Source organism: Apodemus sylvaticus, chromosome 15 (assembly GCF_947179515.1).
Source record: "Apodemus sylvaticus chromosome 15, mApoSyl1.1, whole genome shotgun sequence".
Lineage (NCBI taxonomy): Eukaryota > Metazoa > Chordata > Mammalia > Rodentia > Muridae > Apodemus > Apodemus sylvaticus.
The window spans coordinates 75,281,274-75,307,033 of NC_067486.1; the positions used below are offsets into that span (position 1 = coordinate 75,281,274).

At 39.6% G+C, this 25,760-nt stretch overlaps 1 protein-coding gene and 1 pseudogene across 1 annotated transcript in view; one reads left to right on the forward strand and one right to left on the reverse strand.

Moving 5' to 3' along the window:
* The first annotated feature begins 1,261 nt into the window (after positions 1–1,261).
* On the forward strand, positions 1,262–2,565 carry LOC127665663 (heterogeneous nuclear ribonucleoprotein H2-like; annotated as a pseudogene).
* A 17,425-nt stretch (positions 2,566–19,990) lies between these two features.
* The window catches only part of Tprg1 (tumor protein p63 regulated 1), a 113,664-nt gene continuing 107,894 nt past the window's right edge, over positions 19,991–25,760 (reverse strand). Inside the window, exon 5 of the mRNA XM_052158817.1 lies at positions 19,991–20,185. Within this exon, the coding sequence (XP_052014777.1) occupies positions 19,991–20,185 (195 nt within the window). The remainder of the gene's footprint in view (positions 20,186–25,760) is intronic.

A 25,760-nucleotide genomic window follows, 5' to 3' on the forward strand; every position in this document is an offset into this window, starting at 1 on the left:
TCAGGGCAACTGGGTGGGTTCGCATTTGGTCGGAGTGAAGTAGAACAAAATAACATGGCTGCCAGTGACTTTGGTGAAGAGTAAACCAATTGATTGCAACAACTTAAGACTGATAGGTTATTTCTCCACTGCAGGTAAAATGAGCCAATTCAAGCAGGTTTACTTAGAAGCTGCTCTAGGATGGGCAAGTTCACTGGCCCCAAGGGAAGTCACCATGAGGAAAATGGTGGTAAGGGAGAGAAAAACAAAGAAGGGGCATGCCACAGAGAAAGAAGAGGAGAGGAGAGAGAAAGAGAGACAAAAATGTCTGCATCATGTAGGGAGGAACTTCTGCAGGAAGTGCAGTCCAACCCCTGGGCTGTAAAGCTCATGGTTGGGGGCAGGGTATACCATGTAAGGACTAAGGGATGCTGGGAAAACCTGGAGGCCAGGTCTGCTTTGTTATGTGAAATATGCATCTCAATCTCTTGTCCAGGACTCTGAAACCAAAGACAACCTCCAAAAATATCTCTACTACCAACCAGTACTGAATTGCAAAGGCAGGGCAGGACCAATGCTTGGATATTGTAGAGAAAGACATGTCCCCAGGGCATGCGGCACAGAGAAGAGAATGGGAGAAACACAAGACTGAAAATTCATAAAATCAGGCGGTATCCTCTGAACATTCTTTCAAAATGTGAATAGTGTGTGTCAAGGAAATTTTATGTTTTCTTGAATTCAAAAGGAATTTTGTAAATCTACAAAAATATTGCCACTATGAATTATGAAATGAGTAAAACATATCTGATCTATCAATAAAAATTCTACAAAAATGCACCTCAGTCAACTAAGAAAACATTATTTAACTTCATAGAAAATGGTGTTGTAGGGCAACAGAGATGGTTCAGTGAACAAAGGCTCTTACCTCAAAGCTAAAGATCTGAGCTCAATCCCAGATTCCACATAGAGGTGGAAGGAGAGAACCAACTCCATGAAATTGTCCTCTGACCTCCACACATCCACCATGGAATACAAGCTCCCTCCACATGATAAAACTAAACTTACTTGAGAAGTATTCGGATCGTCTATTGTCTCTCTGTAGCCATTTAAGGAAAGAAAGAAGAACACCCCACTCCTGTCTCATTGAACTGTTGCAGCAAACATTTTTAAAGTATTTTTAAAGTATCTGTTGACTAGATTCCTGGAAGAAACTCTATCAGGGCTAAAAGTCACACTGAAATTGTATTGAGCCAAGATCATCTCCAGGAGCCTGTCAGTGGCCATGATGCTGAGCACAGAAGGCAGGGGCGGGGTTCATGGTGAAGGACAGGGGCCTACTCTGGTCCTGCTCAGCCAAGGAAGTGATGTGCTTCTCTGATTGCAAAATTCAAAATGGCATCAGGTTTTTGTTTTGTCTACACCAGAGAAGGCAGGCCACGTGGTAAAAAATTTGTCCAACTTGAATCAGAAGATGAAGTGAAACTGGCTTTAAGGAAAGACCACGGGACACAGATATGTTGAAGCATTCAAATCCGACAGTGTTGAGAAGATTTGGGTGTTAAAGTATACAGGTCCAAATATTCCTGATACTGCCAATAATGGATTTATATGACTCAGAGGTCTCCCATTTGGCTGTCACAAGGAAGAACTTGCTCAGTTCTTTTCAGGGCTGGAAATTGTGTCGAATGGGGTGACTTTGCCAGGGGACTTTCAGGGTGAAGCACAGGAGAAGCTTTTGTGCAGTTTGCTTCACAGGAGACAGCTGAAAGGACCAGAAAGAAACACAGAGGCAGAATAGGGCACAGCTACATTGAAATATTCAACAGTAGCAGAGCTGAAGCCCAAACCCACTACGGTCCTCTTCGAAAGCTCCTGATGATGCAGTGTCCAGGCCCTATTATAGGCCCTGGCCTGGAAGAGGGTATAATAGTATCAGCAGAGGACCTGGGTTTGAAAGAATGAGATGGGTGCCCATAGTAGATATGATGACTGGAGATTGTAACGACAGATGTGGTTTTGAGTCTGATAGATTTGGAAGAGACCTAAGCCACTGTTTGTCAGGAATGTGTGATCATAGATACAGAGATGGTGGATCCAGCTTCCAGAGCACCACAGGGCACTGTGTCTACATGACGGGGTTGCCATACAGAGCCACGGAGGGTGATATTTACTATTCTTTTCTCACCTCTTAACCCCATGAGAGTGCACAATTGAAATAGGTCCTGGTGGCAGAGTTACGAGTGAGGCAGATGTTGAGTTTGCTACTCATGAAGATGTTGTGGCAACTATTGCAAAAAGATAAAGCAAATATGCAGCACAGATATGTGGAGCTCTCCTTGAGCTCTACCGCAGGGACGAGTGGAGGAAGAGCTCTTTTTGAATTCTACAGAAAAGGCAAGCAGTAATGATTATGGTAGCCAGATAATGGGAGGGATGGGTTTATCCAAGCAGTCTAGTTATGGAGGTCCTGCCAATCAGCAGCTGAGTGGTGATTATGGAAGTGGTTATGGTGGTAAGAGCAGTATGAGGAGATATGACTAAGTTCTTCAGGAAAATGCAAGTGTCTATCAATCAAACCTCACTTAGGAAGAGAGGGAGCATCAAATAGCATCTACAGGAATGAAAAGCTGCGTTTATAGGACTGGAAGGAGTAGGAAGGATGTCCAGTATACCCAATATGATGGTAATTGGGAAATCCAATTGCTTCTGATCACTACTGGTCAGCTTCTTTCTCCTTTTGTTTTTAAAAGAACAAAATTTAACAGTTTTGCATTACAAACTTCAGATTCGTGCTTGCTGTAAAGGGAACATTATGATTGTTTTCAAACTTAAAGTACAGCAATCTTGATCATCTAGGATATAATAACAAGTTCAATATTGTCATCTCCGCTTCCAGATTTCTTCAAGTTACTTATGTTGTAGGAGTGTTCTCAAGCAGTAAGCATCTTTCAATTTAAAGCAGATTTACTTACATTAAATGATGCTCTTATACAACAATACATTGAAAACTTGACATACATGTTGAAAACATACTTTACTGTGAAAATAAAATACAGGAGCTGTGTCTATGATTCAAAGTGACAACATTTGGCTTATTTGGTAATTCTAGATTTTGGTTTAATATCTTGTAAGGTTTGTAAGTGTACACTTTCTGTTTTTTTTTATTTATTTATTTTTTTAAGATCCAGGACAATATTGAGATGTGAGACTAATACTTTAGAAGTTTGGTCATGCTATTTGTATGGAATTCTGAGACTTTGATTTAAATCTTACCTTGTATTGTGAATTTCATTTAGATGTCTTGTACTAAGTGAAACTTGTTAAATAAGTCTTCCTTTTAAAAAGTGGAAAAATTTACTTTTGAAAGGTGATTCTTTTCTTTAAAATATCCTATGAATACATGATCATCCATTCCATAGTAAAAAGTGAGTATGTTTGAAGCTTAGGGGCTACATTAAATAATTAAGAATTTGTGTTATTTTCTCTGGTATTTTGTAATTTTTATCAGGTTTATATTATGTGCAATTGGTAAGATTAATTTTGTCATTTGAAACTATTCACTTTTGTGCTTTAGTTTTAATTCAAAATATTTTTCACAAAAATGTCTCTCTCTACATTATATCAGGTCTAGGTTCCCTGGAATTTAGGTTTCCCTTTTCCCAAAATGCCATTGTGATGGGTTCACACTGACCATAGGGACATCTAGTGTCTTGACCTCAGACACTGATGTCTCGGAATGGCAGGAAACTTCAAGATGAGCTTTATGTATTTGGAGCCCACACTTAGCTGTTCTAATGCCATCTTCCTTGGCGCTCCTTGATTTTAGAAATCATTGGCAATCTGTTCATATTTATACAGGAGCAATATTCCCTAACATCAATCCACCTGGTGGAATTTAACTGCTGGTTTCAGGAGCACAGCCCAAACACATTGCCCACCAAGCGATGTTCATTTTCTGCCTATGGGCCCCAAACCCAAACTACCTACATAATCTAAATTTTCATTTTACCAAACTCATTTTAACTTTGAACGTGTTCAATATTCAGATTATTCTCCCTCATTTTAGAGAAAGACATATCCCAATCATAGTGATAAATTATTGAAACTTGAGCTATTTAATTATATTTAGAGCATTGTTGGGATCATAAACAAGATAATGCATAGGAAATATATTCTAGCTCAGATGCCAGCACATAAATGCTTGGTAAATGTTAGCTTAATGTCAGATAGCTCCTTACCCGTAGCAAAGCATTTGTCAGCTTTGGTTCATGAAGCACCCTAATGCCTTGGAGGCATTTTTAGAGTTCCTTGAAAGAAACTGTGGTCACAGCACACAAGCTTCAAATTTCTTTGCCACAACACACAGTGTGGATTGTAAATATGAAACAAGAAACCTAACCCATGGTATTTTTGCAAAGCTAAATGGTTAAGAAGATTGTACTGAAACAATATCTGAGGAATTTGTCATCATTACATAGACCTGACTCAACTTTCCAACACCTCCCTTATATGACCTTGGTCACTTTATCCTACTTCTCAGCATCCTGCCTCCTTCACCAGAAAAAAAGAAAGATGTGTTGGTAACTTATGGATCTTTAGGAGACTGACAGTAAAACAAAATGTGTTCTTTTTTTGTTTGTTTGTTTGTTTTGTTTTTTTTTCAAGACAGGGTTTCTCTGTGTAGCCCTGGCTATCCTGGAACTCACTCTGTAGACCAGGCTGGCCTCGAACTCAGAAATCCACCTGCCTCTGCCTCCCAAGTGCTGGCATTAAAGGCATGCGCCACCAGCGCACAGCCAAAATGTGTTCTAAATCTTGGAAACACAGCACATTTCACATAGGCAAGAAGATATCATTATGCTTGTATAATAATAATAATAATAATAATAGGAAATAAGTAAGAAAACTAAAGGAAATGAGCAGATGATTACAAGCTCAGACACACTAAAACAAGCTGGAGACATTGTAACTTCAAGACACAAGGGAGTAATTTACAGTCTGGATAATATAAGAAATTTAAGAAAAAAAGCAAAAAATATTAAGTACAGAAGAAAATCCCTAGAATGTATCACCATAGTGAGAGAAATGACAGCAAATAAAGTTGATAAAAAGTAGAAATCAGAGCATATTATATCATTATAATGAATACAAACAAACCTGAACGTAAAAACAAAAACAAACAAACAAAAAAAAAACAAAAAAAAAAAGGAAAGGGACAGAAGTGTAATATGTAGACAAACTAAGCCAATCCCTCAGTGAGGAAATCAAGAAATGATGCTGATATGATCCAATGCATACAGTGAAATAGTGCCCTACTTCAACTATGAAAGTAACCTAAAGAATAAGAAAAGCCTTTGAAAATGACATTGAATTGAATGGCAAATTTGGGTTGAAAAGTTTTGAACACAAACAAGTTCATAGCATTTGGTTTTCTTAAATATGGGATGAAATACAGCAAAAACAGGCAATTCAAAAATGCTTGTATTTTCTTAAACATTCTTCGAAAGGATCAAAGATGCCATTATTTCCTCTGCACTGGCGCCATCAGGGTTCCATTAGTAGCTCTTTTCTTCATACCTAGTCTGCTCATTAGGATGACCTCTAGACATAAGCAGTTTTATCAATTTTAATTAATTACAACATAATAATTTTGATTCCTAAGTCTAAACCTGCCATATTTTGTGACTACTAGTCCCTGTGTCCAGCGACAACACAGAATGAAAAACTTTGGATGCTTCTTGTACCCCCCAAAAGGTTCTATTGCAATGTATTCCCATATATATCTAAAAATTTGAAGCAAGCAGCCACATATGAGAAGGAGCATTCTTTGTCTTTTTGGGTCTGTTTTGCCTCCTTCAGATTTATCATTTAAAAGGTCCCTCCAATTATGTGCAAATGTCATGATTTCACTTTTTAACATCTGAATAATTTCATGTAAACACAGCACATTTGCTTTATCCATTCATTCATCGCTGGGCATCTAGGTTATTACCTCATTAGGAGTTTCAACTAGTATTAATGCTTTTGAAGTTATTGTCTTTGTAACTTGGAAGACAGATGATCTTGCTGATATGGAAGGTCCTGTGCACACAATTGGAGGAGAAAAGTCATCATCTGTTTTACACAGTTGTGAACTCTGTGAGCTTCAATGACAAGAGCTCTGCTCACTGATATATTAGTGGCCATGACTGCAGCAGACTTGGATCTTAGGTTTCTGGAAGAAAGAAAAATTAAGTGGGACATAGTGGAATAAACACCCAAGCATTTAATCAGAGTAGCACAAACAAAGAAACAAGCAGGAACATTTTACACAAAGCATGGGGGCCGAGATAAGCAGCAATTTTCCCAACTATGGCAGATGTGAAACTTTGTCCTTCTACAGCATTGGTTTTCAATCTTCCTAGTGCTTCAACCCTTTAATACACTTTCTCATGTTATGGTGACCCCAACCAAAAGTGTTTTTTGTTGTTACTTCAAAATTGTAATTTTGCTACTGTTATGAATTGTAATGTAAAAATGTGATATTCAGATCATCATAGACAACCCCTTGTGAAAGGTACATTCACCGAAGTGAGTCGTGACCCGGGGGTGCAGAGCCAGTGTTCCACATGTAGTCTCAGTCCTGTGTCTCCCCCTCAGTATGCACTTCCAGGAAAAAAGATGATCTTCTTCAAAGTGCATCTTTTTTCTAAACTTGAGTTCATTATGACTAGATGTAATAACATTTTGTCCTTAAAGTTAAAATGTTCCCTGAATAAAAGATAAATGCACTCTCATCCTGCTTCCCTAATGAGGATGTCCCAGAAGTTTATGGGAGTCAATCCAGATGGAAACCAGTATCATCCATTTCCCTTTGCATCCTATCATCGGGTCCCTGAGCAGGCTCACCTGGAGAAACACATCCACTATCTTTGAATCTTGATTACACGACTTCTGCCACCTGCAACTTGTATTCTGTTGTAAGGTCCATGAACACTCCTACTAGTATTCCTTATATCCCATACTGAGGAGTCTTTTAGTCAGTCCTTCCTAGAGCTAACCAACTGTCTAACCTCATAACTTTTCAAATTTTATTTTTAATTGAAATAGAATTGGAAAACACTCTTCCTGTAGTAATAAAATATTTAAAATAGCAGCCTTGGACTTCTTCCCTGCCTTAGACCATTTATGTTCCCAGATTAAAAGGCATACACAGCCTTTATATTTTTAATATGCCCTACAACAGTTGGGCAGCTGCCCACCTGCCATCCTGTTAGAATCTACATTTTTTAAATCAATAAACCCAAGTTATTACTTACTAGTTACTATGCTCCATCTCAGCTGCTCTTAACTCCAAATGGCAAGCTCACATGACCATATTTTTATGGCTCAGTCATACCATAGAGATTCTCCTTTTCCTCTCCTGCATCTCCTTCCTCCTGCTCATACTCTTCCTCCTTCCACAGCCTCCTTTTTCTCCTCTTCTCTTCCTCTGCTTTCTTCTTCCATAATGGCTTCCTTTTCCTCCCTCTTCATAGTTCTCTCTCTCTCTCTAAGCCTTCAAAACCCCAACCCAACCCAGCTACTGGCTATCGTCACCTGCATTCACCAATCAGAATTAACTTGGGGGCAGGTTCCCAGGAGCTATATGCAGACTCCAGGTCTCAGGTTCACAAATAACATTACAATGGACAGACGGTATAAGACAAAACCTCAACATCTTTCTACTCCCTTTCCCCTAATCTCAAGTTGATAGCCTCATTTTCTTTATTACTGTTATACACACACACACACACACACACACACACACACAATATATATATATATATTTATATTTATTAGATATATATATTTATTAGATATATATTAGATATATATAATATATATATATATATATATATTAGATAAAATCTGCTAAGGCTGTTTTTTTTTTTTTTGTGTGTGTATGTAGCTGCTAGGCTGGCTACTCTGCATTTGGATTACCAAAAAAAAAAAAAAAAGGTAAATTACCAGGAGAGGCTAATTTTTCATCTCCCAAAAAAATCATTAGTTGTTTGTAGTTCTTTTTCTGGGAGTAGAAACCCATAAACCATCCTCCTTCCATGTAACCATGTCTTTTGTATTTGTATTCTTCTAGCCTTGTTTATGCAGCCATCTAAAATAAACTATTTTCTGGTGTTCTGGCATGATTTTTCCTTGTGTTGACTGTGTCTTAAGTCCCACTAGACAGCTCATGACTGCCACTGACACGTGGGGGCCAGTGTTTTACACATTTATCCATATCTTGTCAGGCCGATCATTGTCATGATTCATCAGTGGCTAAAACTGTTTCCTTGCTTCCTTCCCTCTGTAGCTTCTCTAGAACCATGGAATACTATTCAGCTGTGACACAAATGAATTTTTCAGATAAATGCACGTACCAAGAGTCAGAAAGACAAACCGTATTTTCGTTGTCCACTCATCTGCTGATTTAGGTGGTTTCCATTTCCTGGCTGTTGTGAATAGAGTGGCTATGGACACTGCTTTGCAAGCATCTGTGGAGTAGGATGCGGAGTCCTTCCAGCAAATGCCAAGCAGTGTTATAGTTGGAGTGCTCCTAGGGTAGATTTACTTTTAGGTTTTGGGTTTTGAATTTTTTTGAAGTATTGTGGTAGTGATTTCCAGTGGCCATATCAATTTGTGATTCCCACCAACAGCCGTTGCAGTAGGCAGCTAATGATACTTATATTGCCCGGTGGTGGTAGTGCGAGTTCCTCACTACCCAACCCAATGATCTGCATTCAAAAATGAAAGACATATACATGCAGCTTTATATTTAATATGTCTTGATCAACTCAATGGTTTGACCACTCCTAGAACCAGTTAGTTTCCAAACTCCTACATGGCTAACCCACTCTCCCCTCCAATATTCCTGAATTCTTACTTACTAAAACCTATATTCCATCCTGGCTACCTCTGACCCAGGTCTGCAGCCTTCATGGGCCATGATCCCTGACTCTTACATGTTAGCTCTCTCCCTGTCCTGCACTCGTTCTTCTCTCTCTGTCCCTTGACTGTAAATTCTAAAGTCCCACTTCTGTTTCCCTCCCCAGCCATTGGCCACTGGTAACTATATTTACCAGTCGAAACAAACTAGGAGCAAGGACACTCAATATCTTACATTTTGAGGAATCCAGTTAAACCAAATCCACAACAACAGTGAGTGAGGGTTACTCCAAACAACCTCAACTGGCAACTTGAATATATTAGTGTGGCTAAGAAGGCAAATCACAAACAGAAAGTACGCAGAGATAATCTATCCCTGAAGGCTCCTCTCCCAGTGATCCACTTATTTTAGTCAGAATCCTCAAGTTCATAACCACTAGGGATAGTGTATTTAAGCATACATATGAGCATGGGGAAGGGAGCAAGAATTTAACATCCAAACTACAATAAAACAATGAATATTTACCATTTAAGTTCTTCTTTTTAGATGGCCTACTAATCTACTACCTAGAAAATCACTAAAGTCAGCCAACTAGTCTGTATGGATTGTGGCTCATGTCCACTGAGTAGGTGACCAGAAGTGCCTCAGCTTCTCTTCTCATCCAGATAGCTTTTCTGTGCAGAATATCTTTCAGGTCACTGTGTTCTTCTGTTTGCAGGACTTAAGTTTCTGCTAACTAGACTGCTGTGGTTTAAAACTCCTAAACTCTACTAGCATGATCTCTAGACATCACCCATTTGGCCATCCTGATCAGGTTATCCCTGTCTGAATCTATGGCATGTGCCACTGTTACTATGTTTGTCTTCTGTTAGCTCTAACAATGTCTCTGAAAATAAGCTTTTGTGAAACAAAATGTTATGCTTTCTCAAATCAAGGAGAAGGTCCAGGTTAAGCCACTGTTTTATATAAACCACACCACAAAATACAGTGGTTTCACAAAACATTGGGCATGGGCTACGGAAAGACCTTGCTACAAAATATCCACAAATTAGTATCATAAATACATATATTGGATATTGGATGTGAGCAAACATAGGTATGCACCATCTATGGAGCAAGAATAGTTATCTTTAGCATTAAGTCAGGCTGTTAGTTCTCTAGAATAGTCATTCCAACCTATTTGTCTTACTCTCTGTAGTGTTTTTCTTCCTCCTTTAAAAATTAAAAAGTTTGACTTTATAATTCTTAGAATACTTATGGCTACATCCTGTACCAAATTATGTTTTTAGTTCAACCAATGTCTTCTTACCTTCCAAGTCCCATACCTTCATTGTCAAGTTTTTTAATAATTTTATTTTTCTTTATTTCGGTTTTGGTGCTTTATTTTCTCATGTCTGGGTCATAGAGATGGCATTAATATTATACATTTGAGAAAGCTAATTGAGAATTCATTGGCGTACACAATGTAGAGATCCTAATGTGTTGCCAGAAGTAAATACTCCACAAACTATTCAAACTGCTACGGAGAGGAAGAATGGAAATGTTCTTCCCAGGTCTTGCTCCAGGAGAATTTCTGAGGAAGAGAGCAGAAAGTATTGCGTGTTATCTATTTAACTGTGGCAGGCATGGTGTAGCTCAAGAGGAACATTCAGAGGCATTCTCCACTGTATTAGGTGGTGTGAACTTGCTGCTTTCTCTTGGGATGGAAGTTTCTTGATTACCTAACTTCCTGCCTATGGAAGAGAGAGCTAATACTTTGGTGGAGGGCCAATTTTGCAGCATTGTTTGGGCAGTTACAACTATAATCCCAGCCTAGGGCTTCGCCCCCTGCTTATCTGAAGAAGTTCTAAGTGTTTTTACACCTCTTAAAATATGCCTGTTTACATTGATGTGGTATCACATGCCTGTGATCCCAGCATTTGAGAAGCTGAGCAGGAGTATTGTCTTGTATTCCAGTCCATCACAGGCTACACAGTGAGTTGAAGACCAGTATATGCTTCTATGTGGGACACTGTCTCAATAAATAAAGAAAACAACAACAAATAAGGTTTCAAATGAATTGATTTGTGCTATGCAACAATCTGATGTAGGTAGAATGGAAGAATTAAGAGTCATGCCTGAAACTATCACTCTGTGGTGGTTTTCTGAGGCATGCTTGTCTGTATTAGGGTCTAATCACTATTCTAACCATCACATTGCGTCATTCATAAGACAGATAGAGGTCCTGAGACAGATTATGGAAATGACATTCCTCTTATTTGGCTACTAGAAATCTCCTTTAGCCCATTTCTTAGGAGTCACAGAAATAATTGCCACATGTGTCCACTTTTGGGTGAGGCTACAAAAGCATGTGTATGGCTTTTCTACTCAGAACCTTGGTCATCAGAATCTCCCGGTGGGGTCATACCTTAGATGCTAAGAGAGAAAAACATGCAGTAGGAATACAAACAGTAATTCTCCAGATATTAGCTAGTGCAATTTTTTTGTGCCTATTGGATCACCAAGCATGATCTTGTACACACCTCCTCTAGCTGGTGATGGATGCTGCCGCATTTGCCCTTTAGAGTTAAAGGGGTCAGGTAGTGTCTAGTATAGCATAGCACCTTAGGCCACATGAAGCTCAATGCTCATGTTCTACCAGAGTCCAACAGCAAGACAAAAATTGTTACTCGATGGAAAATAGTTCTCTAGCTATATGGAATATGCCTATTTAAAATCCTTGAATCTATCCAGAGATTCACATAGAGACCCTGCATCAAGGGTCTATGCAGCATCTCTGTTTGCCACTGATACCTCAAGCTCCATTAAATCTACTGAAATGCAATGACAAATCTATCCAGGTAAAGCATGATTCATGCTAGCACTCACTCCTCATCCATACCGATCCTTCTCCTGGTCCAGGCTCAATGCAAGTGTGGCAGCCTTTTTAACTTGGTCAGTAAAATTCAAGCAATAGACCCAAATAAGGAACCTATATCACAAATCTTAAAGAAACAATAGTTATTGTGGCTCTTTCTTAGTAATGCAATGCAGCAACCTGTCACAGTCTTAGAAGATCTATATAGCTGTGGCCCAAATCACTGGTCTCATACTGTTACTTTTTGATACTTCTTTATATCTGTGTCTTATAGGAAACAAGTGATAGAACAATTGCTGCTTCCTGTTCAGCTGCTTCTGTCAACACAACAACCCCAATAAATGAGCCATTGTGATGCCTTTTTGAAGGGAAGTAATCAAGTTCTTCATTGCCTAGAATATAGGAAAGTAGAGTACACTATTGGTTCTGCTAAAATCTAGAAGCCAACTGCTTCTAATGATATAAGTAATAAGGAGATAGAGTATATGTGTGAGCTTGAGTGTGTGTGTGTGTAGAGAGTGTATATATGTGTGATTGTATAAATGTGAGTGTGTATGTGTGTATGTGTTTGGGTATATATATGTGTGCACATGTATAAATGCAATTGTACGCATGTATGCGTATATATGTGTTTTGTGTATGTATATTCATGTGTGTGTGTATGCGTACATGAATGTATGTGTGTGTGTGCTCTAGTTTGCTTTCCTGCTGCTGTGATAAAACATTCTGACCAATAGCAACTAGACAGAGGAAAGCATTTATTTCAGCTTACACATCGTAGTTCATCACTGAGAGAATACAAGGCATGTAACTGTAGGCAGGAACCAAAACAGATACCATGGAGGAATGCTGCTTATTGGCTTGCTTCTCATGGATTGTTCAGCATGCCAACTTCTTTTCTGACAGTCCAGGATGACCAACCGAGGGTGCCTCTATCCACAGTGGGCTAGGTATTCTCACATCTATCATTCATCAAGTACATCTCCCCACAGATTTGCCTACAGGCCTATCTGAAGGAGGTAATTCTTTAACAGAGACACTCACTTCCCAGGTGTCTCTAAATTGTGTCAAGTTGGCAAAAAAAGTAGTAAGTGAACAACAAGCCAAAATTAGTAAGTGAGCATTATACCTGTAACTACGCCAGGCACTAGGAAATGCACAAATCTATCCAAGCTGCAAATGCACCCTGTGACCAGCAGGCACAGTCATAGCTAGTCTGACATGTAGTTCTGCCTCATCTCTAAACTTATACCACAGATCAAGTCCTCAAAAAATTAAGTTAAAGTAGAACTCATATGAAATAAAAGATCCCCAAATAACTACAATGTTTTGCCAATTCCTTTCAATAGAAGACGGAGGGTTGTGTATGGGGGTATTTTGGGAGCTGATTTGTGCTATATGTCTGGAAACAGTGCAGAATAAGAGTATGCAACCTCATCTTAGATTAGCTATGGCTGCATCTGCTGATCCCAGGGTGTGTGTTTGCTGCTTGACTGTATTCATGCATTTCCTTGTGTCTGGTGATGTTAGTGATGTGATGTTCTTGCTCTCTTGCTCTCTCACTTCACTTGCTCCCCTGTCTTTAGTTGGTTGGTTGGTTGGTTAGTTGGTTGGTTGGTTGGTTGGTTGGTTGGTTGGTTGGTTTGGTTTTCTTGCCAACTTGACATAACTATAAACCATGAAATTATTTTTGTTTCTACATCATAGCTGTAATTGTCCTACTTTTATAAATTGTAATGTAAATACCTGTGTTTTTGTATGATTTTAGGTGGCAGGCACATACATGAAAGGGATATTTGACCCCCAAAGGAGTAATGACACACACGGTGAAATCTTCTGTTCTAGATCCTCTAAAGAAATCCATAGAGTTCTTCCTTAACACTATGTGAAGCACATTTCTGAGGGAGAATACTAATGTTCTTGAATAGCTCCACAGTGGCTATTCTCTGTAAACAAGACCATAGCAGGAATTGCTGTCATTGAACTGGAATCCTCAGGTTCGGGGAGGAAGATGCTGATGGAATAGCTAATTATAATTTCAGCTACACCTCAGTCAATTGTTCGTAGAGATTAATTAGGACTTGATGAAGCTGTCTGCCTATGCAGGAAGCACTGGGATGGATTCATCATTCCTGCTTTATCTTCTAGACTGAAAATAGGAAAAGAAAGCTCTGGTTAACAGATTTAGACTAGGTAAGGCAGTTCATGACTATAATTTCATCACCCGGGGCACTGAGGCTAGATGAATGCTCTAAGTTCCAGATCAGCGGAGGCTACAGAGTGATTGATGCTGTTTCAATACATTTCCAAAGAAAAGATTTCTGTTCAATAGTCAGAGAAATCATTCTGATATAGGTTATTACTGGCAGAATTAATTGCTTTAGAAAAGAGGATTGGTTAAAAATATTCAGTGGTGGAGTGCTTGACGGCCCTAGCCCTACTTGGAGACCTGGGTTCAGTTCTAAATACAAAGAAAAGAAGAAGAAGGCAAAGGAGGAGGAGGAGGAGGAGGAGGAGGAGGAGGAGGAGGAGGAGGAGAAGAAGAAGAAGAAGAAGAAGAAGAAGAAGAAGAAGAAGAAGAAGAAGAAGAAGAAGAAGAAGAAGAAGAAGAAGAAGAAGAAGAAAGAGGAGGAGGAGAGGAGGAGGAGGGGAGGAGGGAAGGAGGAGGAGGACAAGGAGGAGAAAGAAGAATTAAAAGTCGAAGTAAAAGAAGAAAATGAAAAAGAGGAGGAAGCAAAGGAAGAAAGAATAGGTGAAAAAGAAGAAAAAGAAAACAGAAGTGAAAATGAAGGGAATGGATAATTCTATGCACAGGAACATTAGTACAAAAGCAATCTATCAGGTTAAGACACTTGATTGCTTCCTTGAGCCAAGCAGCAAGCTTACAGGATAATCCATAAGGCTCTTTCAAACAGTTCCATGTGTCCCACAAAGAGGGAAGAGAGTGTTAAAGGGAAGGAAAGGAAGTTCTGAGTTGATGAGATAGCATTTGGACAAGATGCACAACAACTTGACAATGAGGAGACTTCAATTCCAACACATTTCTACACACATAATACAACCTGAACATGCCTCATGTATGAATTAAAATGAATTAACCCCTTGCCAGGTAGTGGTGGCGCACATCTTTAATCCCAGCACTTGGAGGCAGAGGCAGGCGGATTTCTGAGTTTGAGGCCAGCCTGGTGTACAGAGTGAGCTCCAGGTCATCCAGGCAGCGCTACACAGAGAAACCCTGTCTCGAAAAACCAAAAAAAAAAAAAAAAAAGAATTAACCCAAGCTTACACATTCCACCCAGTGTCACATAATGGAGACTTCTGAAATATTTGTTAAGAAATCACTGATGTGAGTGTAAGATCAGACTAGGCATGGAACAGAGGTGCGAAAGGACCTTGTGGCTTATGGCTGAAATGTGGCTTATCTTTTGCCTTGGACATGGGGGCTGAAATGAGTCTTACTATGAAATGGGCAGACAATATCATACTTTTCCTTTGTAGTTTACTGTGTCATGATAACCAGGTAGAATAATTATTGATCCAGCAGTATTACCTTTCAAATGGAGTTCTTCCTTAGCTTCCAGGAAGCAGCATCAGCAAGGAAATCTGAAGACTTGGCCCCAAAGTGGGTTTGGAGCTCATGGTGGGAGGTGCAGACCAAGGGTGAGTTTACACATCGGTGACTAAAGTTTCCTGTCACTGAGCATAAGAAGTCACTCATGAGCAGCGTCCCTAAACCACAGCTACAGGATGTGGGCACAAACCCTTGTATAATTGTTGGCCAAAAGCCAGGGAGCATTTCATCCCTGTGCAAATACTTGGGCTGTTGTTTTTTTTGTTGTTGTTCTTAACCTTTGAAAACCACAGGCATTAGCCTCTCTTTTTGTTCCCGTTGGCATAAGTCATCTTCTTTTCTCCAGCATGGTCTCTTGTGTGCAAAGAATTTCTAAGGAGCTTTTAAGCCTAAATTTAATACTTTTGCCCTCTCCCTGCTGCCCCATGAAATGCCAGGTAGAGGTAAAGCTACCTTACAAAACATCTGCTGGCTCTGCTGGCTTCCGTAGCTTTGTTTGGGCATTTTGATCAGATAGGAAGTCAGAGTGTTCCATGAGTTACCTTAGCCTTTAAGAAAATAAAGGTAATTTCTGGAAATCCCCCCCCTAAGCAACTATGGCCTATTGTTTTCTTACTCTTGAATTAACCCAACTATGTGATACAAATATGTAAATGAATCCTTTTCCCTGTAAATGGGGGTGCTATATGGAAGAGAGCAGTGGAGTAAAAATAGGAACTGGAAAATATAGTCTAATTCCAATATTGTCAAGAACTTACAATATTTTCTTTCTCTCTATTCTTTTCTCTCTCTCTTTTTTTTTGACTTTTAAAAAAGTTTCTAAGCCAGTGTTTCATGTTCTGCAAAATGAAAGCATTGGTTTGGAAGGTTTCTATCCTTCCTTAGCCCCAGGGCTCTGTAAATTGGCACCTTTAGTAATGTTTCAACAGAGACAATGAAACTGGCAAAGGATCTGGAAGCAGCCAAGACATAAGCTAGCTTCTTTTTTCTATGCTAAAGGATGGGCAGAAATCTAGCGACCAAAACAGTCCAACCAAACACAGGGAAATGAGGCATGTCAACCAGCCTTTCCTCATAAACTAAGAAATGTGGCAACCTTACTTCAGTTTCCAAATGCCCTCACACCCTGGCATGCAAAGTTAAACTATACTACACCAGTCAGCATGTTTTAAATGAAAGAGCTGGCAGAGAGACACTGCTTGTTCTGAGACAACAGAGGAGACTAATGTGAAATGGATCAGAAGTCTATGTGGCTTTCTGCTATGGGAATTCAAGCAGACTCTGAAGGAAGTGTCATTAGAAATTTGTATAGGGATCAAATGAATGAAGCAAAGACCAGATTAAAAAAGAACAGGTTTATAGGGATGTGATTTTAGTTTTAAGGTTCTTATATCCACTCTAGTTTCAAAATGGATGGATAATTTCCATTTGGGAGGCATTAGTGGAACATGTCAGATGAAAGAAGGGAAAATTCAGGGGCACGCGCCGCTCCCCAGGTCTGTGGCTGTCAGCTGAGCTCAAGAACAAAGAGTTCAGTGAGAATGCAAAGCATCAACTAATAGTAGCTTCATGTAACAAAGAAATAATTCTTGTTGGAAACTGAATTGAGTTATTCTGGATGCCTCACCATTGGTCTTCCACAGAAATCCTGTTATATATGCAGGAACTTAATGTTTTCTGTGTCAGTGAGATGTTTTGACACCATTTCACTGAGGCTCCACATCTGAGAAATAAGCATAAATGCCCCTCAGATTGGATATTAGAAAATTAACTAATAAAGTTACAGTAATTTTATAGGAAATAGCATAGCTACTTAAGGTCTTTCCAAAACAGGTATCTAATTATCTGAGTGTTTAGCAACAACTGTTTAGAGAAGTTTTATACCGACTTCTCAGATATTGTACTACACCAATGCTGCTCACAGTGTACATGCTATCTAATCACCTTATATCAAGTGAGTTGAGGATCCAGAATTCAAGAAGTAGTCCTTCAAACTTTGGATATTTAACATCAAAAAGATGTTCATGCTTACTGAGAAACATCTCTCAAATTCCTGAGAGCTCTTTCTTATGTATAACTCAGAGAAATCTTGCATGGAAGCTATGTGCTTGCTTTTCAACATATGAAACAGATACTAGATCTTGGGATTAAGTAGCCTCTTTGCATCTCCTTCATTCTGAGTAGCTTTCATTGAGGATGCTACACTGTGTCCTATATTGTGGATGCCAAGAAGTGCATGCTGACAGGAAGTGTATATCTGTCTCCTGAGAGGCTCTACCAGAGCCTGACATATACAGAGGCAGACGCTCACAGCCAATCACTGAACTGCTCATGAGGTCCCCAGTGGAGAAGTTAGAGAAAGGACTGAAGGAGCTGAAGGGGTTTGCACCCCCATAGGAAAAACAACAATATCAACCAACCAGAGCTCCCAGGCTCTAAACCACCAATCAAGGAGTACACATGGAGGGACCCATGGCTCCAGCCATATATGTAGCAGAGAATGGTATCAGTGGCATCAATGGATAGAGAAGCCCTTAGCCCCAGTATAGGGGAATGTGAGGGCAGGAGGTGGGAGTGGATGGATGGGTGGGGGCACACCTTCATAGAAGCAGGAGGAGGGGTAATGAGATAGAGGGTTTCTGGGCCAGGGGGAAATTAGGAAAGGAGATAACATTTGAAGTGTAAATTTTAAAAAAATAATCTAATTAAAAAAAAAAAACAGAAAGTCACATAGGGATGTCTGACTGAGCTTTACAAGAGGAACAAACATACACAAAGAAATTAGTCATCAAGGAGAGCCTTAAACAGTAACTCAAGAGAACAAGCCAGGCATTTCAGAGGCTTCTGCCAGCAAATGCCACTACCTGGAGGCATATGGGGGGTTTCAGGCAACAATATTAAAATAATTGGCCAATAACGCCTTCTTCAGAAGTGTTGCCAGAACTATTCAATGACTTTTCATTTCACTACTGTTGACAGGACAGCTAAGGATTTCAACATTTCCTCTCAAGGTCTCAATAGAAGTTCCTTGCCTTAGGGACTTGAACAATGTTTGCCATCGTAGGGTGAAGAAGTGGGTGTGACAAAGAGGGACAGAGGAAGGGACAAAATAGTAATGGAAGTAAAGAGAATGAGACAAGGACTGTTCAAGTTCTGCTTTTGAATGTGTGTACCGGAACTGATAACTGACTGTACCTGAGTCTTTGATTCTGAGGAAGCAAGATTTCTAAAATGAGAAACACTATAAAAATAACCTTTGGATGAGCCAAAGAATGAATTAGCTGTAACATTCAGCTATAACATCTAGGTAAACATCTCAACTTTGAGTCTCAGGAGAGGCGGGGAAACAAAGCAAAACAAAACAAGAAAAACAACAACAGCCAGCAACAACAAAACTCTTCCTGTATTAAAGTTTATAGTGATCCATTCAGAGTTTCTATGATAAAGAAACGTTAAGATTTAAAGTTTTAAAAAGGAAGAAACTTAAAGAAATGACATACTGTCCTGGGTTGTTCAAAGTTACAGTTAAGTCAAGAGGACAGAAGAAATGAAAGGGAAAAGATGGGTAGGAAGTGAATGAAGACAAATGTTTTGAAATTATGCCCTCAATTCAAACCATCTTAAATCACAAACTCAACCACAGAGGAAGCCAGCCTATGGCCAGAGCAGCCACAGTGCTCTTGATTTTCCTGTTTTCCAGACTGACACTCCGCAAAAGATAGACAAGGCTATGTCATTGACAAATAATTGAAAAACAAAGCTGCAAAAGAGAAGGAGCTACTTGGACAGTATTGACCAACTGTAAAATGTTATAATCAAATTGTGCTTTAGGAGCTGACAGAAAGGTACATGACTAATTGAAAAAGCCTTGGCATGGGGATCCTAATTAAGAGACCGCGGTAACAATGAAAGATTTGATCCAACACTATGAGTGAAGGATGGAATTCAGGAAGGTGGGGCAATTTATTTTTCTTTTTCTCTTTAGTGCTAAAGGATCAAATTTAAGACTTTGTGTAAGTTGGGTAAGCTCTATGCTAATGAGTTATATCTCATTACCTTAGCCTTAGGAGAATGCATTTTAACCTTGGATACAATAATGCTATGTCACATATCCATGTATTAGTATAACAGGAAGCATTTGGCATAGAGTTCAAACCAACCGAAACTGGCAGGTTTTGGGGATGGATTATAAAATACACCACAGAGAAACCTGGATTTGGAAAATGCTGAGGACAAGGGGGGGGGGTGCTGGAAACACTGATGTACGGATGACTGGCAGATATAAGGAAGAACCTGAATCTTGGGATAAATATCAGAGAAGGAACTATGGATTGGAGTGCCCTCATAAACAGTAGCTAAAATAACAGAGCCAGTGGGAGTCTAATGCGAGTAAAACATGGTTTGAGATATAAAAACAAAGATGAGGAAAGTATCTGTAGATGTGAGGGAAAGTTTACATTTTAGCAAACTGAAATTTAAATTGCTTCATAGATGGAAACTCAATTTCTCTCATATGAGACCTAAATTGTCTACCAGCCTAATCAAGCTTTTAGATTTCCTAAAACACCTATAAGTCAGTCCTTTAAGGATTACCTGAAAATAACTACAATATTCCAAAAATGTAGTGAATTTAAGCAAATTGGTTATCTATAGATAATATACTTTATAACAAAGAGTCTCAAAAGCCAATACTCCCACGAGCAAGGGAATAGCCAAGTTTGTTGCGGTTTCCGATGAATGACATGAGCCCTGTGTAGGTCTCAATGAGGATCGGTTGGGTTAACACCATCAGTTCCTTTCCACTTCCAGATCCAGCAGAATTCTTGTGGGCATTCTCAAGAGCTGGAAGAAGCTTAGATGTGAACCCAGACAACTGTAAAACAAAAGGCGAAGCATAAAGTTAGTGACTCCAGGGAAGCTCAAGAGCATCCTCTCCCTAGTCAGTCTCCAGTTGGGTGATGGCCTGCCTGGGGTCAGCAAGTCTTCTGTTTTAGCCATGAACCGCTTGTCAGGAAAGTTGGCCTTGCTCTTTCTTGGCATTTAATATAATACTCAGCCATAAAGCATGCACATAGTAAAATGATCTGCCTTATTTATTTTTTATTATTCATAACTTGTACAACATTAAAGAGCCAGCTTAATATTTGCCCGTAGTCTATTATGAATTAGATATTTGTTGGGGCCTGCTGAACGTGAAAGTCAAATACGAACAACTGCTAAAGTCAAAGTCAATTGAGTAGTCTATGAACTACAGCAACTGTAGTAATGTGAAGGTCATTATAGTAAGCAGGAAAAGAGACAGAAAATGCCTATGAACACAAAACAGGAAATGTCATCCACAGTTACAGGATATGAAGAATGATGTCAAAAGGAGACCCTTAGGCAATCCTGAGAGGTTAGCAATATTCCAGTGGATAGAAATGAGGTTCAGCAAGTTAGACAGGGCCTAGAGATGGGCACTGTGTCTTCCAGCTCAGCCTCGTTCCTGCCACGTGGAGTCACTCATGCTTCTCACCACTACAAAGATGCAGAGAGAGAGAATACATTGCATCTCAAAATTCCAAACCATATTCCTTAAGCACAATATTTGAGCAACAATGTGAAACTTTTGCTATTGATTTTTTTATTTTTGAGAACTACATATAAGAATATTGCAGCAACATCACTCCTGTCCACCCATAACCCCCTAGCTCCCCACATGCTTCCTCTTCCTTCCATACTTCATGATCTCAACTTCTTTATTATTGTTATACAAGATACACATATATGCACATATATGTACACATATACTATATATAATACATATGTATAATATATACATATATGGAAACAGGGAGGGCATTTAGTGGTGTATGTATATATTCTGGGCTTACCATCTGGCATTGAACAACCTATGAGAGAGCTTGTCCCTGGAGGAAAACTGTTCTCCCCTCTCTCTGCTACCACTGAGCACTAGAGCCAGTAGGGACAGGACCCTTGGAATTTCATCCTATCCATGTCTTTAATTTCATCCCATCCATAATGATCTCATTATGTATGTCTTCTTATGGATACCTTTTCCTTGAAAATTCAGGCATTCATATTTTCTATCATGGCAAAAAGGACTCTATCTAGAAGCAGGCATCCTGGTCTTCTGGCTCTTACAATATTTCTACTTCTCTTCACTGTTCCTCAATGCTCTATGGCCCTCAGTTGTGTGGTCGTGTTGCAGATATATAAGCTGAGGTTGAGCATTCAAGGGAAACTTCTTCTCTTCATTTTGATCAGTTGTGAATCTATGTCAAAGGCCCCGTGTGATCCAAAAAGAAGGTTTGGTGAGAGATGAGATAAGTGAAGATATTACAACTTGGAAATCAAATGTACATGGGTTAGAGGTTTTTTTACAGTTTAAGTATACAGAAAACTCTGTAATACCTGTCCCTCAGATACCTAGAGCATTGCTAGGTACACAAGAAATCTCTACTCATTCTAACTTCCTCTCCCATCCTATGAAGCCAACCTAAGCACCACCAGGTTTTCCCTCTGAAAACACACACACACACACACACACACACACACCACAGAGAAAGAGAGAGAGAGAGAGAGAGAGAGAGAGAGAGAGAGAGAGAGAGAGACTTTAAATTTCATATAAAATCACTTAATCACTATTTAAGACATTTTCATATGGCTTTATTATTTGTAGCTTTTGGCCTCATTTCCTTTGTTTAAAAAGGAATCCTTTTGCCTTCTCTTTAGAATTTTGGAACAACCAAAAGAAATCCCTTATATCACTAAATATTGTTTAGTGGTAAAGATTTCACTAACTATCCCTTAATGATCAAAAGTTGCTCCTCTTTAAGACGTAGGTTAATGCATGTCTGCAATCCAAATACTAATGACAAGAAGATGAAGAGTTCAAGGCTAGCCTGAGCTATGTAGCAAGACCCTATCTCATTAAAAAGACTTAATGCTACATATATTGTGTATCTTCACAATATATGTAGCATTAAGTACTGGGATTAGAAAGATCTTAACCTGTAAACAAGGTATCCAGCAGCTGTGAGCCCTTGGGTTAATTATTAAGCCTTCCTGAGTTTCATATTCTCTTTCCCTAAAAAGGGAGTATACTGATACTATCAAATTCATAGGAAAAATGAGAGAAAGAAGCACTCACACTCACACACACACACACACACACACACACACGAGAGAGAGAGAGAGAGAGAGAGAGAGAGAGAGAGAGAGAGAGATTGAGATCCTATGTGCTCATCTGTAGTAGTAGTAGTAGGGGCAAGACAGTGCAATGGTATAAGGCTAGGATTCAGAATCATTGCAAAAACCATTAAGAAGTTTGTTTCTTACAAGCAATACTTATCTCTTATCACCATCACCATCACCAACTAAAATCCACAGTCTCCTACAAGGTACAACAATTCATCTCAACATTTCCATTTGCCAAGACCACCTGTCTGATGGAAAAGCCTTCTTAGAGATTAGTGTTTGTCAAACTAGATTCCCAAACACTTCCTCGGCTCTCACATGAAGCCTCATTTCTCGTGGATCCCCGTGGTCTCAGAATCTAAGTGCTGGAAAGAAAATATTGACACTATTTCCTACTCACACACTGCATTTCACGAGATACACTTCATACCCAGCCGTGTCTGGGACACTCTCAAAGGAGGTAGGCATGCTTCCAAAGACAAGCTGCTCCTTAAAGAGTGGCAGACAAAAGGCCATGTCCCCAAGCTGCCTCTTGAGCTTTTCAAGCACCTGAGCTCAATCTTTGTGACAGGAACGCTGTGTCATCTGATATGAGTGCCACCAGCCGCATACTTTTGTCTAAAAGCTTTTATACTCCCACCTCTGTCTCCCACTTTTATTTCTGTCTCAAAAACAGAGGGTCAAGTTTTAACAACTCCAGTTACACAGGGGCTGTGTGAGGGTTGGGGTGAAGCACACCAGCCTTGGTGGTGGTGGAGGAGGAGGAGGTGGAGCAGAAGGAGGAGGAGGAAGAGGAGGAAGAGGAGGAGGAGGTACAGTATTCTTGACTTTACAGCAATTATTTACCAGCTGAGTGCCTGGGCCCCTGGGTGCCTCAGGTGTCTGCCAGCAGCTCCTGCTGGCCTAGAATCTCAGTTTTCTTTCCTAGGACCATCTCTTACTTCCTGTTTATACTGGGCAAAGAGACCAGGTTTCATGCCTGCAGGCCTGCATTCCTGAGCTCGGCGGGTTTCCTAAGCCTTCAGGCCACAGGTTTTCAACCTTTTTCTGTAGAGAAGGAGGCACCCTGGGTTGAAAAACTAATTGTCCAACACTGAAGTGAAACTACTTGGCAAGCTCCAGTGCTGGTCAATGTGTCTGGTGTGTGTGCACATTTTACCTGGAATTATCAATTGCTTTGTATGGACACTGTAACCGTGGGAAACTCAGTTTCTTTTCTACACAAGTTTCCACACATTCTGACTTACATTCTCATCCTATCCACCCAACTCTCTGCTCTGAAGACTACACACTCACACACACACACACACACAGACACACACACACAGACACACAGACACACACACACAGGCACACATATACACACAGAGACACATACATGCTCACACACACTCAAAACACAAATATACAACACACACACTTTAAATTTGATATAAAATGAGTTAGTCATTGTTGAGGGAAATTTTAAAAAAGATCCTGCCATCTCTCCAGCCCTGCCAAGCCAGAACACAATGTCCTGATTTCGATTTCAGCCGCAGCTGAGCTATTCTCTCCCAGATAGCTCCCACAGCATCCCAGCTGTGTTCCTCTCCGCCGTCAGCAGATCCACAGTCCAGTAACTAAGTAAATCAAAACTTTTGAAGCTTAATTGATCATATTTATGTATAAATAATATCACAATTTACAAGATGCCAATACAGTAATTTAAGAACCAATTGATAATGATAAAAGCTTTAGCCCAATATTTCTAACCTTATAAAAACCTAGCTATTTGCAGCTAGTAAGTGCCACAGCCACACAGGTCCACGTCTGAAGCCATCTCAGGTCTCTTTTCCTGTCCAATCACAGGCCCTCCACTGACTTAATGTGATTGGACATGAAAAATCCCTCAACAAGTCATCATTAAAGAACATTTCACAGGGCTTTGTCATTTGTAGCTTTTGGTCATAGTTCCTTTGCTTAAAATGTCTTAGCTTGCCTAATGTGATGTTTATATCACTCAGACCTTGAGTTTTGCATAAAATGTCATCGTTCTTGCCACTTTTCAGATATTTCTGTTCCCATATTTTTTGAGATCCCATAATACCCTGTAATTCCCTGTATTAACCGTCTTATGAACAGTACAGAAAAATCTGTAAATAACCTTTTCTGAAAACCACCCCCCTTCTCTCACTGCAAGTGTCTCCAGAGTGAAGTCTATTGAATATTCCTTAGGATTCTAGTTTCCTAGCATGCTGTCATTTTGTTGGGCTCAACATCAGGAAGATAGCCAATAAGTATTTGCTGAGTTCATGTGAATGGAAAACACGTGGCTAAGGTTAAACGTGCTTACAAAAAGATGAACTCTATTTCAATATTCCCTGGAAAAGATGGCTAAATGGTCCAGGAAATTAAAAAGGTGACTGACTGTTCAATGGATTGCTGTGAATTTCTGTAGGTGGTTTGTGATCCATTCAAGGTGTACATAAGCTTCAGTCTGGGTCACCAGTGATTCTCTACTGGTGTATGTCCTAAAGTTGGGCAATTCAGCAAAACAAGGGTTAAAGAAGAAAGGCAAGGCAATGCCTTCTAAATACAAAGTGGGTCAAACAGATTGAGCCTGAGAGGCAAGATGGAAAGATACAAGTCTACATTGTCATATAGGTGCACACAAATTCGCCCTTCCTTGATTTTAGTTTCCCTGGTTGGCTATCTATACCCTTTCATCGCCTATGTCTTTCTGTCTCTGTCTCTGTCTCTCTGTCTATCTCTCTGTCTCTCCCTCTGGCTCTATCAGTATGTGTCTCTCTCCATCCCTCTTTGTCTCTGTGTCTCTCTGCCTCTGTCTTTGCTCTCTCTGTCTCTCTTTCACACACAAACACACACACACCCCATCTCACGTATACACACAAAGAGGTACTGTAGGTTTATAGCATGTTCCGTGAATATTAGCAACTGTTAGGTAGGCATAGATGTATCTCTCTGAATGTGGCCTTAGTTCTATTAATCAGTTAATCCCTTTGCTTAAGCGCCTTGATTTTTAAAATGAAGATGTTGATATCTATTTTATAATCTTTTGTTAGTTTATTTACATGACAATATATACCATAAACAATAAAAATAAGGTAAACTGATATAATAATGTGAGATTCTTTCTGTGCACTATGCAAGTATCTTAAATGCAAAGTAATCTTGTATCTTACATTTTCACATTTGTGTATTAGAAGCAGTACAGAGCATGGCACATGTGCAGATTTCAAAAGATTTTA